At 37.0% G+C, this 18,054-nt stretch overlaps 1 protein-coding gene across 1 annotated transcript in view; it reads left to right on the top strand.

The window, feature by feature from the left end:
- LOC120778414 (nuclear transcription factor Y subunit beta) overlaps window positions 1-18,054 on the top strand; it is a 194,725-nt gene that overhangs the window by 147,037 nt on the left and 29,634 nt on the right. The window contains exon 3 of the mRNA XM_040110198.1: window positions 2,160-2,195. Within this exon, the coding sequence (XP_039966132.1) occupies window positions 2,160-2,195 (36 nt within the window). The remainder of the gene's footprint in view (window positions 1-2,159; window positions 2,196-18,054) is intronic.

An 18,054-nucleotide genomic window follows, 5' to 3' on the forward strand; every position in this document is an offset into this window, starting at 1 on the left:
TCCAGTAAGTTTCATATGTCAGTTTATGCGGCAAAATTTAATGAGTGCTTGGGGTTGTGGTCTTTAACCGCTTCACGGCTCGAGATTTCCCCAGCTTCACACACAAGTACACACACACATACATTAAAATAGCAACCCGCACACGTTAAGGCCTTAATAAAATGCAAATTTTGTTTGTGGGCAGGGCAAATTTTGTACATGTACCTACGGCAGTATGTTTTTGCTAGCGAGGGTTTAGAGGAAGTCTCGTGAATTTCGGCTTACTGCCGAAAAGTACATAAATTGTCGCAATGAATTCCTGTTTTTGTGGCTTCCGCGTTTGCTTAGACACACGCTGCTTTCAGCAAAATTCTTCAAGTCGTTGGCCGATTAAGTTCGGTTGAAGTGCTAATCATATTTTTATAGGCAATTTTATGAGTTGTTTTGTATAAATTAAGTGCTGCGGCGGGCAGATTGCGGGGGGCAGCAGCACACTTTGGTGTGTTATGAAAATATAATTTACGTTAAACTGTAATACTTCATATTTGATATATTTTTGGGCACTTGAAAATATTTAGACGGTTGATTTCACTTGGAGCTACATGAAACTTTTAAGCTTTCATGGAAAATGATTTGAAAGTGGAAGTGATTACAATTGGTGAAATGACAGCACAGAGAGAGGATAAATTAGTTAAAAATTACAACTAATCAAGACAACATTTCTCAGCCTCTAAAACTAGTGTGCAATAAAGTCTATTTGAATGAGAGTAAAGCTAGTCTCAGAGTTCAGCGGAATATTATTTTTCTGAACGAAGTTAACTTTGGCCGTTAATACGAACTGCGTGACCACTGCCAGCGAGACGAGGGTGAAGGAAAGGTGATACTAAATCCTTTTAGAGTCTGTTATTGAATCCATGGCAGTCGAAGAGCTCTTCAAACTTGTTAGAAACACCGTTTGTCTTTAAAGATAGACGGCAGATGCATTGTTCCGAAGGTTGCTATCAGACTGCGAAAAGACTGCGAACATTTAGAGACCCAGGGAAGCACATTGCGAAATCCTATCTCACTCCTGCATCCGTGTTAACTTGAACCGCTGGTATACTCTCTCCAGGCGGCATCTTCTCCGCGCACATACATATATCTGAGAGGTATGTGGGTAGGGCAGAGTTGCTTGAAAAAAGGCGCGCTGAACTTTTTCACTTATGTAACGAAGCTCAAGAGGAGGGTTAGTGCGGAGTCTTCTGTTGAAAGCTCTTAATTAGCTCTTGTTTCAAACTGCCAGACCACTGTAAACTCTTTCAAGCAGAATTGGCAGCCATAAAGGTAGCAGCAGACGTACTTCGCCCAGGTGCGACTTCTTTAAGGGAAGTATGCATCCAAGCCGATAGCAAAGGAGCTGTACAGATCTTGAGCTCCTGATATTAAACTTATCTGGGTAGCTGGCCACAGCGGAATTGTCGGAAATTGTAAAGCCGCTGATGCTGCAAGAAGCAACCATTCCCAAATTTTATCAGGATGGAATAGTAACGACCAGGTGCTCCCTGGTACTTAAACAATCAATTATCGAGCCGATACACATTTTGAGCGCTATTAGACTGTAATGAAAGCTTCTGAACTAATCTAGATTAATTCAGCATAACCGAAGGTAAAGTGATCTGTAAAGTTGAACTGAACTTGTGGAACGACATTAGGAACTGAGTGGTGTTTCTACTAAAGCTGTTTGGGGTCAGTTTTCGAGCCGAGAACGATAACTTTTGGCACTTTTTAGCGCTATCAGACTGAAGGAAAAGCTTTTAAACTATTCTAGTTTTTTCAGCATAATCGAAGATAAAATAAAGTGATTAGTAAAGCTGAACTGAACTTGTGGAACGCCATTTCGAAATGAGTGGTGGTTTTCAGGCTTCTAGGAGTCCGTTTATAAACTATATGAAACTTTTGCTTTAAATTTGAGCTTTCAACGCTTTAATTTTGTAAAAAATCATATTTTATTATGCAATTAAAATTATTGACCCAAATTCAACCGAACACTATTATTTTATTTTTCAGCCTAATATTCTCAGTCACAGATTTTTATCGTACGAAGAGCAGAGATAGTGAATTTTTTGTATAATAATTTTTTAAGCTATTGTATTCAATCACTTGAAAAATATAATAAATAAATATTTTTTCTCTTTTTTCAGGCATTAAGGATCCCAATTTGGAGCGGCATACAAAAGGTAGGCAAAATATTTTTTACTCAGCAACTTCAATATATTTTCGCTCTACGGCAAACTTGTGGCTTGCTAATTTTAGCAAATTCATAAAAATTTATTAAAACTAATAAAATCAGTAGATGAAAACCGAAAATTAATTAAAAAGCCACTTAAAACGCTTGAGTGGAGCACAAGAGCGGCAAACTCGAGAGCAAAAAAAAAGAAACAGAAACATGAAGTGAGAGTGTGGTGTGTGGGAATGCAGGCATATGGAGCGTAGGTAAAAGTGAAAGTGCTGGGAGGCCAAGGGTGAATATAGTAGGGGGGTATGTAAGAGGCAGCCAAATTAGATAGAGAAACCAAATGGAAGCCATAATAAAAAGGATAATGCATGCGTGCTGCACGGGAGCAGTGAAGAGGGGGGTTGAGTATGAGCCAAAAATATTTCTAAGCAAAACCTCAAAAGTGTGTGCGTGTGTGTGTGTGTCTAAAGCACAAAGCTTGTATTGTCAGACAACAAAGCAAGCCACAATAACTATAAATTCCCAGAGCGCCGAGTTAGTGGCTTACTTACCCAAAAGGCCACTAAATACAAAGTAACCAGTGAAAGGGGTTTAGCTCTAAGGCACACACACACACACACGCATGCATGTGATTACATGTTGCGTAGCGTTTTAAATGCAATCAAGCTAAAAATTAATTAAATTTGCCTTTGGAAAATGCGCCAGGCGTTCAATAGTGTGAGGGCGTCGGTTAACCCTTGTGGGTATGTGTGCGCCTCAAGAAGTGCCAGCAACGACGGACGTTTGTGAAATTAATTCGAACGTGCAAAATTAAATTGAAACATTTATTTTATTTGCGTATATAAACGACTCAAACGACTCGAACGACATAAACGTTGTACGTATCCTTGCCAACAACGGCTGCTACTTGGCAGGATATGCACGCATGGGCTTAACCCTTTCACGTAAAAATACATACACACACGTAAGGCAGTGCCGTTGCTTCCCTTCACTGTTTGTGTGGGTGTGTGCGTGCAGCAAAGAAATTGTTAAGCGAATTTTATTGGTACAACACCTCAGCCCCGTCCACTGCACCAGCGCATACACCTCAAGTCAAGTATGTTCGCATGTATGCGCCTTTAATAACCTGATAAAGTGATACTTGAAGACAGACAGACAGACAAGTCAAGCAATTATGTGCGTTTGGGGTGGGTGTTAGAGAATTAATTTTTGAGCAACCATGAAAATACATAGAAGAGCTAGTGAGAGTTCTGTGAGCGCTTTGAACGGTATTGGGGCACTAAAGTTTTTGCAAAAGCTCCGAATTGGTAATAAAATACTATAATATGCTTTTAATAATTAAAAAAAAGTATATAAAGGGTGCTCCATTTTGAGGTTTCCTATTTTTTTTTGAGAAAAAAGCATAAAAACTTCAAAATTTATGGGCAATGTTTCTTATGACTCGAAAGAACAACATAATAAAGTCTCTTGGCAAAACAATTTAGAAGACGTCTAAAATTATGCCATATTCTTTAAACTGTTCAAAATTTTCAATATTTACAAGCCAAGAAATAAAAAAAAATCAAATTCACTTTTGCAGCTCCTTATTTTGCTAATAATTTAAATTAGCGCCTTAAGGTAGGCTAAATTTTTTTTTATAAATCTCATAAAATCATACACCAATTAGTATTTTTGTACTATGTGTGTCACTTTTATTTTTAAAAGTACAGTTCTCTATATAGAAATCTACCAGAGAGCTATTCCTTGCGCAGCATTAAGATTTTCGTCAAGCTGTTAGCGTAACTAGCCTAGCTTTGCCTTAAATTGTGCATAAAACTCAATATTGATAAACCAAAACCTTCAAAAAAAAGTAAATACTCTTCCGTATCGTAAACTTCTTCTTAGTAAATATAAAAAGCGCCTAAAGATAGGCTTAATATCTTTCTAAATCCTTCAAAATTATGCTCAAATTTTTGGGCTCAGTGTGCCATCTTTATTACCAGAAGTACAGTGCTGCATACAGACCTTTGCATACAAACCTTTCCTGGGCAAACTATTTGAATTTTGTTGAGCTTCTGGCATTACAATGAGGTATACGCCTAAAGTTAGGCTATACCATTTTAATTGGGTTATTAAATTGACGACTAGAAATAACTATTGAAACTATTGCAAAATTATACTTCGTGTAATATTTTGGGTCTCAGTGCGTGCCACCTTTATTACAAGAAGTACAGTTTCGTACTCAGAAATCTAAATACAAACGTTTCCTTGACAAACTGTTTCAATTTTGTTGAGCTTCTGGCTTAAAAATAAAGTATTTGCCTAAAGGTAGGCTATTATCACTTAATTTTAATGTAATTTTCCTGTCTCTAATTGAAATTTGAAATTCTCTTTTCAATTGTACAGTGTGTTAGGTTGACATAAAACTTTGGAAAATATTATCTGTATAAATTCTGGTATTAGATTTGTTGAAACATAAAGGTTTATTCCAAAGCAAGCCAAAAAAAGCTTTAAAAACTCGAAAGAAATGTTCTCTATCGACCAGTCAAGCATTTTTGAGCAATGTTTCGAAATATGTTATGCCATATATTTTTATGGTATGACATTAAAATGTAAAAAGGCCCGGGCTAACTTAAAATTTAGTATTTTTAAAGAAATAATGATTTTTTCGATCAATTTTTTCGAAATATATCATACCATTAGTTTTTCTGGTATGCCATTAAAATTTACAAAAGTGCTGGCAAACTTTAAATCTTATTTCATGTATAGAATATAACTTGAATACTAAGAGTAAAATATGAAGACTTATAGAAAGTGGGCTTAATCTAAGAGAAAAGCATTTTTAGCAATGAATTCAAAATATTTTATGCCATAACTTTTTATGGTACACCATTAAAATTCCTAAAACAGCTGGGGAACTTTAAAATTTAGCATTTCTAAGCAAAGTATTCGAAACTGTTATACCATAAGTTTTTCTGGTATGCCAGTAAAATTTATCTATTTGACCTTACAACTTTTTGTAAATATAAAATATGGCTTCAAAATAAGAAAATAAAATGAAATCGTAAAAATAGTCGCCTTACTCTATGAGTAAAGCATTTTTAAGCAATGAATTCAAAATATGTCATGCCACAACTTTTTATGGCATGCCATTAAAATTCATAAAAGCACTGTTTAATTTTAAAATTTAGCACTTTTACGCTTAGTCTGTGACTGTAATCTTTTCCAAAAATTTAATCGAATTATGTCATACCGTAAATTTATATAGTTTGCCATTATGTATAATACAAAAAAACACTGTTTAACTGTAAAATTTAGTAATATAACTTTTATATTTCCACTATAAGTATGTTTTTTTAAATAACTAGAAAATATATTTTTAACATTTTCTAAATCATGAAAGATAAAACAGTGCTACTAACTGTATGCTACATGTCATAATATAAATGTAGATGTAGAACAGAAAAATGTGAAAATTTATTTGATTAATACAGAATGGCCTAAATCGGAGAAAAATTCTTTTTCCGGCAACATCTTTTAAATATGTCATACCATAAATTTGTATGCCATACCATATATAAAATGACTTAAATCGAAGAGCAAAGCTTTTTTCAGCAATATATTCAAAACATATCATACCATGAATTTTTATGTCATACCATAAATTTCTATGTCATACCGTAAATTTTTATGCCAAACCATAAGTTTTACAACCCACGAGAAAAAGTTAAATTTTGCTGAAAAATAAAGTATTATACAACATAACTCATTACATGCTGTTAGTATTGATTTCCTTGTAACAATATATTAACACACGTACGAGTACGCCAATAAAACTTGAAACCTCTAAATGCGCTTAGATAACCAATAAATCAAAGCCAAGAATGCACTTGAAGTAGGGAAAACACCGACTAAATTAGGCAATAAATAGTTGGTGGAAAAAAGCCAAAACAAATATAGACAGACAAAGTTCAAACAAATAAAAGCGGCAGCAAGCTGGCTGGCTCGGCACTAAGCAGCGCACTTATACCTACATATAGCCTATACACATGCATGTATATATAAAGCGCTGCTTTAAGGAAACTTCAAAATTGCAACGTTTGCAAAATGCTGGAAAACTATTTTGTTGCCAAAACGAAAAGAAACTGAGCAACAGAAAACAGCACTTGAGAATTCATTGTTTGTTTAACGACGCAGCGACAAACAAAATACATACAAACGCAGGGCAAACGAGAAGCAGTAGCGAAGTGCTTGCAACGGCGCTGAGTGGCGCGCTGAGGTGGCAGCGAAGCAGGCAGGCAAAATCAAATAGACGCCGCAACCGCAGGCGGCGACTTGAGTGCTGAAATCTTTGTTTATACATTATATATACGTGTGTGTACATAAGCGCCTATATATTATATGAAATTACATTAAATATATGTGCGTGTATGTGTGTGTGCTTGGGCTTTCATTGCAGTGCCGCCGTCGCCGACTGCTTGCCACACAAAAGCAAGCAATAGCAAAACTTCGACTATACTTGCCGCATCTTCACACAGCCACCGCCATGCCCCACTATTTGTTTGCTGAGTTAAAGTAAAACCAAAGGAATTCAACTAATAAAAATCAGCCACTCAAGTGCGAAAAAATCGCGAAAGCATCATCAAATAATGCTAACGGTACATACAAGCGCTCAGAGCCGCCGCCATCACCGCGCGACGTTTGCGGCTGCCAGCGTCTTTTAGGCGAATTTCAGTTACAAAGACAAATAGAAAACCGAAAAACCGAAAAACTTTTGTAATGTGAAAATCAAAATGTGCTGGTGCGGTGCCCGAGCAGTTGCCACAAGCATGTGGCATGAGCAGTGTGTGGCACTTCGATTATGGACCGACAAAATAATGTTACAGCCATTGAGACTGGTGGCCCACGCTCGAACGCAGACGCTTTAGCGCTTACGCTTACCAATATCCTGCCGATTTGCCGTACTTGCCACATATCCACCGCCGCAAAATTCATCCACACACACAGCCGCGCGCACAAACTGTCGTTTTTCGCTGTTTTTTTTCGTTTATTTGGCGCGCATTCGTTGCTTGCCTTCGTGCTGCAGCGCGCTCGTGCTTGCAACACATGCACGCGCTGCGTTGAAAGAAAGCAATTTTCTTGCCTTTGTCGTTTACTTTGTGTCGTCTGCTTATTTTCGAGCATTTTCTTGCATTTTTTTAAATTTTTTTTCCATTTATTTTCCGCTATATTCTATTCATTTTGCTGAACGTCTGCGAATTCGGCGCAAAGTGAGTCGTCATAGCAGCTTTCTTGCAAGCATACATGTGCATTTATGTGTGTGTGCTCGTAAACACTTTATTAAATGCACTGGAATAATATTGTAATACTCGTAGTTTATTTGTTGTACAACAATGCGCACAATGGCATGATTTGATTAAGGCGCATTGAGTGTACACTCGCACTTGGTGGAAATCGATTGGTCAGACAAGCAGGCACTTACTTGAACTCACTTATTCAACGACTGCATGCGAGATGTCTGTGCGAGATCTTACGCATCGTTGCGCCGCGTACTGATTGTAACCGAACTGCTATCTAACGGGTTTTTTTATTAAGTTGTTGGCGTGATATGCGCTGGCAGCAGTGCTTAGATGAAGTTATTGCGGGCAGTGTGGTAGGCGCACGGGGGATATGGTGGCATTAGGTAGTTATGTCGGTTTTGTTAAGCGGGTGCGACGCCTTTGATCTCGCGATCAATTGATTTGGACACTCAGAACCCATGCACTTCATGTTTGTGCTATATGTTTATGGCGATCGAGAGTATTTAGTTTGGGGCATTACGTATTAAATGACTTCGAAACTCTAAAATTGTTTTTTTGTGAAGTTAGTATTTCGATGGCGTTTATACCAAAAGTGCGCAATACCGCGATTGTTACCTGTTATTATACCGGTTATGCACCACTGGTCTATACGTGATAGTGATCTCTTCGTATCGTTCCGTCTAGGCAAACCATTATGAGATATCCCGTCTTCATCGCAATATAATTAGATTTTCATTTTTGTTTTGTGGGTCAGTCTCTTAATGAAAAATAAGTAAAACATAATAATGAGTTTAGCAACTCACTTACCGAGTATGGTACATTAAAATCTACTAAAATATCCAAAAGCATCTTTCTTTTGCAAACATACGCTTATCATTCGTGAAGTTTTAAGATGATTTACTGACAACCTATTGTTGCCAAGGACTTGAGATTCTTTATGTTGAATTTTGAAAAATTTGTTAGTCGAAGTAATGTCGCAATAAGAGACAGTTGGTAAAGTTCTAGGTGAGTATTTCATTTTATTGTAGGGAGCTAGGTCGCCGTAAGAAAATAGAAGAATATTATCAGAACCGACGAGAGCTAAAGTCTAAAATGGAGCGAGATTTGCGAGGCCCGAAAAGCCAAATTTGAGTCTAACTATTAATATGCTGTTATATTTTCTCTTGTTCTCATGAGGTCATACATAATTCATAACTATTGACATTATTCATAAATTGAAAGTCACAAGTCGTAATTAATACTTGACAACTAAATAATTGATAAATCATATATCCTAAATCATAATTAATCATAAATCATAAATTGTAAATCATTATTCACAAATTACAAATCAAAAGTATTCAATAATTATAAATCATAAGTCATTAAATTATAAAACTTAAGTCAACAATAGTCATTAACCAAAAGCAATTAATCAAAAGCAATTAATCATTAATCAATAATCATAAGTCATTAAACACCAAAATCATAAATTAATTAATTAAGTCATAAATAATAAGTCATCAATAATCATTAATCACAAATAATTAATCATCAATCAATCTTAAATTCAATAATCATTAATCAAAAATAATAATCATAAATCATAAATCTTAAATCTTTAATCTTACATCTTAAATCTTATACCTTAAACCTTAAATCTTAATTCTTGAATCTTGAATCTTAAATCGTAAATCTTAAATCTTAAACCTTGAATCTTAAATCGTAAATCCTCAATCTTAAATCTTAAATTTTAAATCTTAAATCTTAAACCTTAAATCATAATTCCCAAATCTTGCATCTCAAATCTTAAATCTTAAATTATAAATCTTAAATCTTAAATCATAAATCATAAATCTTATACCTTAAATCTTAATCTTAATTCTTAAATCTTAAATCTTAAATCTTAAATCTCTTAATCTTAAATTTAAATCTTAAATCTTAAATATTAAATCTCAAATCTTAAATCTTAATTTTTAAATCTGAAATTTAAATCTTAAATCTTAAATTTTAAACCTTAAATCTTAAATCTTAAAGCTTAAATCTTAAAGCTTAAAACTAAAATCTAAAATCTTAAATCTTAAAACTTAATTCTTAAATCTTAAATTTTAATTCTTAAATCTTAAATCCTAAATCTTAAATCTTAAATCTTAATTCTTACATCTTAAATCTTATACCTTAAATCTTAAACCTTAAACCTTAAATCATAAATCTCAAATCTTAAATAAAAAATCATAAATCAGTATTTATTAATCATAAATCTTAGATCAGCAGTCAATATTTTTAATCTTAAATCATAAATCACAAATCATTAGTATTTATTAATTAATCATTAGGATCATCAACTGTCATTAAGTTTCCAAGTGTTTAAGTCTTGATCTCGAACACGTCGAACAATCAATAAAAAAATATCGAGATGTTCCCACCTTCGGTTTCTTCCATGCGGCTTCTGATGCTAGCATCCCGTAAGATCCTCAACTCTACTTGACCGACATGGGGCAATTGCCCATTAGAATCCAACAACTAGGGAGAGGCGAGCCTTACTGAGGCAAAGAGCTCACTTCATCGCTAGCGATCAATCATGTGCCAAAGGATATTGCCTGTTAGAACCCCGACAACTAGGTAGAGGTAGCCTTGCCGAGGGCAAAGAGCTAACAGGACCTCTTAAGATCGATCTAGAGCCAAAGGTATCTCGCAAAAGCGTTTGAAGCGATGATAGCTTACCCAGCTTTCCAGTATTAGAATGCGCAAAGCGGGTGTAATGGTTCGTAATTCATTATAAATATTTTTTCTTTGAAATCAAAACTCTATTACTTGACTAATTTCCAGTTAAAGCGCTTCTTTAACCTCACGCTTCACATAATCAAAACACATTCTTATACTGCAATAGTCAATGACCTCGCCACACGGATTCTCCAGTAACTCTAAGGCTGGTATTAATTGCAGAGTGCCACCAAACTATTCATCATAATCCAACACAATTTTTCGTGGTGAGGCAACGACCTTACAACCAATCAAAAGTTCAGTGCGCCCAGCATCAATAGTTAAGCTGAAGAATCAAATGAAATGAAAAATGAAAACTGAACGCACAAATCATTTCTGTGCCGATTGGCAATAAGCCCAAAATTCCAAATAATTTTCTTTGCTTGCTTTGTAACACAATTTCTCATAATCCCATAACCGAGCGCAAAGTTGGGTCGAACGCCGAACGCTTGCATTTACAATTATAACAACTACAACTGTTAATAAAATATTTGAAGCATGCTTCACGGCGCAATTGCGGTAAGACCAACTAAAAATGTAATTTTTTTTTTAATTTTTTTCATGCTCGCACAATATGATGCCGTAAGCCAATAGCCAGAAATATGAAAATGTGGCAGAAAGTGACCCAATTTGAGGTGACTACCACAAAGAAACACATACAGGCACACACACCTATACAAGTAATCGAGTAGGATCGCATGTATTTTCCAATCAATATTTCAATTTTACAATATCCCGTTACATGTAATGTTGATTAAGCGCTACAAAATGGGATAAAACGTAAGCTTGTTAGCAGCACAACCACTTTGAAGGGATCCGCGCGGGCAGGGGTGTCCAACATAATGTGCTGGCTAACAAGCGTCCATTAGTTAGGCGGTCGTCCTTGCGCTAACTTGCTGCTTCCCATCGACTTTATTGTCGTAACTGTTGCTGCTGTTGCCCGCATATTGATTGCCCTTAGTGTTGTTGCTGCTGCTGCTGCTACTGTTGGTGTCGCTAACGCTACTTTGGTAGCCGCCTTGTGGCATTGCAGTCCAATAAAGTAATATAATTATCGCATAATAATTTGCCTGCAGCCAATCGCGAGCAGTTGGAGCCGCAATCGCAGCGTCAACAGCAACTGAAGTCAAGCACAGCAGCAACAACAACTGGCGGAGCTTATGCATTGCCAGCAAACTTCAATAATCGCCAATAATAGCGACACTCGATGTTTAATTTCCTTTCAATTTATGCTGCAGAATGGCTAAGTGACGCTCAGCAGCAGGCTTGGGGCGGCCAAAATAGTAGAAGGTACATGAAAGAAACTTCGTTGAAGGCGTTTAGCTACGCGCAATGCGATGGGGGAGCTCTGAAGAATTATTGTGTGTTACATGCAAATGTTGTGGAGTGGCAAGGCGCTGATAAGAAGTGGCAGCCAACTTACTTATGTTGCAAAGAGCGAGTATTGTGAGCTGGTTTCGTGAATAAACGAAGAGGAGAGAGAGTAGTGGTGCAGGAAATGTAACTGTTTGAGTCCAATTCTGGGGTATCCTATATTACTTTAGCAGCTTAACTGTAGCAGGATATAAATGAAACTAGAAGATGGGTTTCAGAACTTTAGCGAAAAAAGTTACCTTGACGACAGGGTTTTCAGCAATAGCTTACTAAGCACTGCCAGGAAAAATTCCGAAATAAATTAGAGTAAAGTGTTAGCCCCATTTTGAAGTCAAACCCAAGGAGCCATATCGATAATAAGCAATCATCAAAACAGTATTTCTAACATCAAACATGTGAAATGGTAGAGGACTTCAGTCCGAGCGTTGGCTTGTTCTTTAAGAAATGCATATATGTAGTTTTACTAAATGTTTGTTTGGTTAGGCATGGTTGGTTCTCTATGCTATAAGCTTTGATCTCGCAAACGGGGAACAATTAAGAAGGAAATGTTGAGTTGTTTTCACATCGTAGTCTTCCAGCGCGAACAGCGATAGATTAATTGCCTGTTAGGTTAGGTTTGATGGCTGATCCAGAGATCGCACTTGGACTACTAACTGCAGTCATTTCTGAAACCATAAAAATAGTACTCCGGTAATTCGAACACATAAGTTCAGACATTTAATTGCTATTCCTTAAAGTTCGGTGCCAATATGACAATGATCTGTTGGGACCTCCACAGCTTTAGAGATAACTTAGAGCAAAGAGCTCACTTGACCTCAAGCGATCAATTTTGAGCTAAAGAATATTGTCTGTTAGAACCCCCACAACTAGGGAGAGGTAGCCTTTTCGAGGACAAAGAGCTCACAGAATCCTTTAAGATTGATCTAGGGCCAAAAGGATCATGCCACAGCGCTTGAAACGATAATAGCCCAGCGCTGGCCAATATCTCGCGAAGTCCAGTTCTTCAGTAGTAGAAAACGTAAGGAGACAAAGCACCTAAAGCTTGCTTTATAAAAAAAGAAGGACTCTTCGAAGCCATTAAAAATAAGAAGGGCATGTGTGTACCGAATTAGTAGTTCAGTGTCAGTTGAGTCATCACTTCAGTACTCATGTAACACAAAATCTAGATTGGTTATTTGGGAATGTATTCGACCATCAGACCTTGGTTGTATAAGAAAGTGGTATCGTTCCGGTTCCGTAGACCGGACTGCTTTGGAACAAATGTTTTGGCAAACATTTTCAGCTCAAAAACAACATGTATTCATTGCCAGGTTGATATGAGTTGAGTTGAGTTGAGTTGAGTTGAGTTGAGTTGAGTTGAGTTGAGTTGAGTTGAGTTGAGTTGAGTTGAGCTGAGTTGAGTTGAGTTGAGTTGAGTTGAGTTGAGTTGAGTTGAGTTGAGTTGAGTTGAGTTGAGTTGAGTTGAGTTGAGTTGAGTTGAGTTGAGTTGAGTTGAGTTGAGTTGAGTTGAGTTGAGTTAAGTTAAGTTGAGTTGAGCTGAGTTGAGTTGAGTTGAGTTGAGTTGAGCTGAGTTGAGACTATCAAGATCGCTAAATTCTAGACTTGAGCGGTTACTCTATTTATAGTATATGTATAGACAGCTTTAGAAAATATTCTAGATTTTGTATGGTCGGCTACATGCTTGAATGAGTTCCAAACTTTGATTTTGCGAATTTGTATACATATTTTTTTTTTAAATTTATTTAACGAAATTTTTTGATGCCTTAAGAGTCATATTCGCCAGAGCAGTCATGTTCACCATATAGCAACTTTTATATATACAAGTGATATATATTTATATTTATGTCAGAACTTTTTGCTTACATATTTGTATGGAAAGCAATCAAAGATAATCACATAAGCTCTCGGTTTCGATTAGTTATCCAAGGGCGGATTGTGTGTGCTAAAATTATGATTGGCCTTAAGGTGAATCTGTGTAAATTCGCACTCACATTTTCCTATATTATGTACATACATATAAATATACTAGCTTTGCATATGAGAAGGTGATACGTAATAGGTAACCTAGTAGGAATTTAATTAAGTGTTATAAAAAGTTTATGTCGCAGAAATTATCACAAAATATTCTATAAAAGAGCCTGAGTTACCCTCCAGATTTTTACAAATCGTGTAAATATTTAATAAAATGGCACCAAAAGCTCCTTGATATTACTAAGGATCATCTGCTTAGCAGCTATCTTTCAATTAACTTCTGCTTAGCTTAGCCAAGACTACTTCTTTCGGTAATTAACCTTTTTTTAACTAGAACTTAACTGACAGATGGCTGCTAAATAGGTCTTCAGAAACCGACCTTAAGACACATTCCAACCAATTTTCCTCTTTCAAAAAATTTATATTGGGTTGCTTCACATATACCCACATATACTCTGATATATATTTTTTCATTTCCACCTTTTCAAGTATGTGTTAATTTATCTGCATGTACATACATACTCTTACTCATCCCCCAACCAACCACATATACACTTCTATACACATATCTCACATATAGATACATCAATTTTCATCAACATCCTTGTTAGTTATGTATATTAGTCTCGTACAGTTAGCTGCGTCTATGTCAATGTTGATTGCATGGCATTTTATGTGTCATACATTAAAATTGAATAAAAAATCAATTTCACTTCTAGCCTAATTTGATTGCTTTTTTGCCTTTCGCTTTTACTGCGGGCTCATAGTATTTACAAGATTGACTTGCCAAACTCACATATATGTACTATATATACGAGTACAAACATACATACACACATGCATATGTATGTATCGCAATATATGCATGAGTATACTGACACATACATGTTCAAAATATACACAGTTAGTATATAGAACGCAGGTCGCAGAGATAATATTGATATTTTTATGGAGAGCTAGGAAATTAATGGCGTACTGATGGAAAGCAAAAAGAGCGGGAATGTAATTATTTAGGTAGTGGACTCAGGTAAATAATATGAAAGAGAAGATTTAAATATATTAATATAAAAATAAATTAGAGCTCATAAACTTAAACTTCTATTTGTTCGGAAGCTGACTCAAGCGCTTCTGGTAAAAACTTAGCTGGTTTGACGTAACTAAATCTCGCTCGCATAGCTGGAGAAAGTATAGAGAATCTGACATAATCTTCAGTCATGAAAGTAGAAAAAATCAAGAAAAAATTTTAACTTTGGTACAAACGAACTATAATACCCTGCACAGGTAAATTTCTTATAAGATGAAGGATATAAAAAGGCCTTTAACTTGATTTTGATCGAGCAGCTTGTATTGCAGCTATATGTTATAGTAGTCTGATCTGAACAATTTCTTGGGAGATTGTAGATATGTTCCAAATAATAATGTAAGCCAAATTTCGAGAAGATACCTTGTCAAATAAAAAAGTTTTCCATACAAGGACTTTATTTTGGTCAGTTTTCAGTTTCAGTTTGTATGACAACTATATGCTGTAGTGGTCCGATCTGTACAATTTCTTGGGAGATTGTAGCGATGCGTTAGATAATAATCAATGCCGGATTTCGTTTCAATACATTGTCGATTAAAAAACTTTTCTTTACAAGGACTTACGTTGAACCGCTCAGTTTGTATGACAGCTATGCGCTATAGTAGTTCGATCTATAAAATTTCTTGGGAGATTATAGATATACTTTGAGTAATAATTTGGGCCGAATTTCGTGAAGATGCCTGGTCAAATAAAAAAGTTTTTCTATCAAGAACTAGAGCCCGATTATTCAGTTTGTATGGCAGCTATATGCTACGGTTATCTGATAGCTCCGACACGTGAGTAGCTTTTTGGAGAGATATGGTGGTGCGCAAAATTTTAGATCGATATCTCAAACTGCAGGTCTGGTTCGCGTATATACATATAAAGTTGGGTATAGTTTATATGGTATTCTCAATATTTCCAAATTCAATAGATAGTGAGCTTACCCCACGGCGCTTAAAAGCACAGCTGATCAAATCAATGAGTTGATCAGCGCATATGCCAGGCATTTTCAGTACCATTTAGCAGTGTGGAATGAACGCACTAACCACCCTGGTAGGGTGCGAGGCCCATCTAAAACCTCTGTCGTTCTTTGGGCCCGGCATTGCAACTACACATTCAACTGACAAGGTATCAGTTTTTCCCGCATTCGAGTTTTAACCGTAACCATAACGAAACTACCCAAGGGGTCAGTCTGCATGATGCCGGTTAGAGCGAACTCCAAGGGCTTCTGCTACCCGTGGTACCAGTCCGGTCAGATCTCGTAGTCGAAACTACTACCAGTTGAGCTTCCATACTGCTCTGGACTGGTACGCAGCGTGGACCGAAACTGCGATATGTACTCAATAGCTAGTTTTCAGCTCTCCTCCTCAGCTCAACTTATTACTAGGAATCCAGGGAGCGTAAATTAAGAAAGTGTCAATAAAAACCAAAAAGAATGGTATCAACTTAAATAAACCCGCAAAACTTCATGAAACTAAAGCAAAAACGCCAGCAACAACGAACACGTCAGTTCCCGCGGTTTCAAGCAAATGACAGCTCTCATAAGCTCTCCCACCAAAATCCACAAACCCGGCGGTGGAGAATATGAAAAAGGCGAAAATAAAAGTAATAAAAGAAATAAAACTTAATTTGAATATTTTTCCAATTCTAATTGTGTTTGCTAATATTATGCGATTCTGACAAATCAAATGGATATAAGGCAAGCACACGCTTGATGGTGGGGGAAAAGGAAACACGCGCAGATAAAGCGAAAAATGTAGACGACCCGAGTACAAGACAAAATAAGCGTTGAAGAAGCAGAGCAAACTTTCGCTATCGAGAAACTGAACGGATGCTTTGCACATTTTATTAAAGCGCAAATTAAACCGCAAGGACTACAATGAGGGGCTGCTTGGGTACAGCGGCTGACTGACGTGTCGGTTAGGCGGAAGGGAAGGGCCGAGCGCGCAGCCAAGATTAGACGTTTAGCTGACGCGATTTGACTGCGCTCGGTCTCGGCTGCTGAGTTGGCCGACTACAATGCGCTCTTGTAGTCAGCGCTTGACGGACACATTCGATTTGGCTGAACTTCGTGCGCGTTGGCTGTCGCTAGTTGCTACTACAATGTGGCGCAATTTTTGGTCAGGCGAAAATAAAACGAATTTGAATAATTTGCATTGGCTGCCGTTTCGCTTAATGCTAAATGAATCAAAGCGTAAGTTTGATGGCACCAAATCGAGGCTGGCGTGGTAACACTGCTACATAGTCATTTACAAGGCGAGTGGTATCAAATCGTGGCTGGAGTGCCAACTCTGCTGTATAGCCATCCACAAGATGACTGGCTCGCTGTGCGTCAGCTGCCTGCTGCTGCACACTTTTGTCTCTGTTTTGTGGCGGTGAGTTGTCTGTCGCGACTTACTGTTGCTGCTACTGTTGTAGCGAATATGTCACAGCAGCTGTGAAAGTGTGACTAAGTTTTCGTCGGCGTCGCTGCCCCACAAACCGCAGTTCCACGAGCCAACAGTAGCCAGCAGCTTGTCGTCTCTTGCCGTTTGTTTTCGCCCAAGTTACCAAGTTACCCTATTCATATGCCACTTGGCGCGTAAAGTTTTATTAAAAATTCAAATATTTCGCTTATCGTTTTAGCCGCAGCTTAAGGTTTTCCGCCACCTTGTTGAGCGCCTGGTTTTGTGTCTTGTTATTACCACCTTTTTGACGCTTCGAGCTGCTTAAATATTCCACTTGATTTTTTTTGTTTTCCTTTTCTTTTGCTTCTTCAGTTTTTCATTGCCTACTTTGGTCTGCTGGTGCGTTGGCCTACCCCAGCTCCACTTTTGTTTCGTACTGTATTTATTATGCGATTTTCATGCGTCTAAAAGATAAATAACAGGTCGTTTGAAAAGTCCCCGGCCTGCCATAGTAAAACACCTTTTTTTTACAACATTCGCTCTTTTTATTTAACAGAGTTTTCTTCAAGAGTGATATACTGATTATAGGGACCCTCCGACTTTCCGATACAATTTTTGTAGCACGAATTATCCGTTGCTTCAAAACAGGCCTTAGTTTCGGCGATCACCTCATCATTCGATGAAAATTTCTTACCAGCGCGCCTTCTTTTGAGAACTGAGAACAGGAAATGGTCGTTGGGTGCAAAATGGTCAATTAAAATTATTCTCTGCGCGTCCCAAAATACGGACACCATAATCTTCCCAGCAGACTGTTGCATTTTTCCAGGCTTTGGAGTGGATTCATCGTGTGCAATCCATTCGGATGACTGTTAATTGGACTTGGGAGTGAAATCACGGAGCCATGTTTCATCCATTGTCACATATCGCTGTAAAAACTCAGGTTTCTTACGCTGAAACATCTTCTGACACTGCTTCGAATCATAAGTTCGTTGGGGTCTGTGGTCAAAAGTGAGCTTGTGTTGCACCCGCTTTGCACAGAGCTTT

Source organism: Bactrocera tryoni, chromosome 5 (assembly GCF_016617805.1).
Source record: "Bactrocera tryoni isolate S06 chromosome 5, CSIRO_BtryS06_freeze2, whole genome shotgun sequence".
In the NCBI taxonomy this organism is placed as follows: domain Eukaryota; kingdom Metazoa; phylum Arthropoda; class Insecta; order Diptera; family Tephritidae; genus Bactrocera; species Bactrocera tryoni.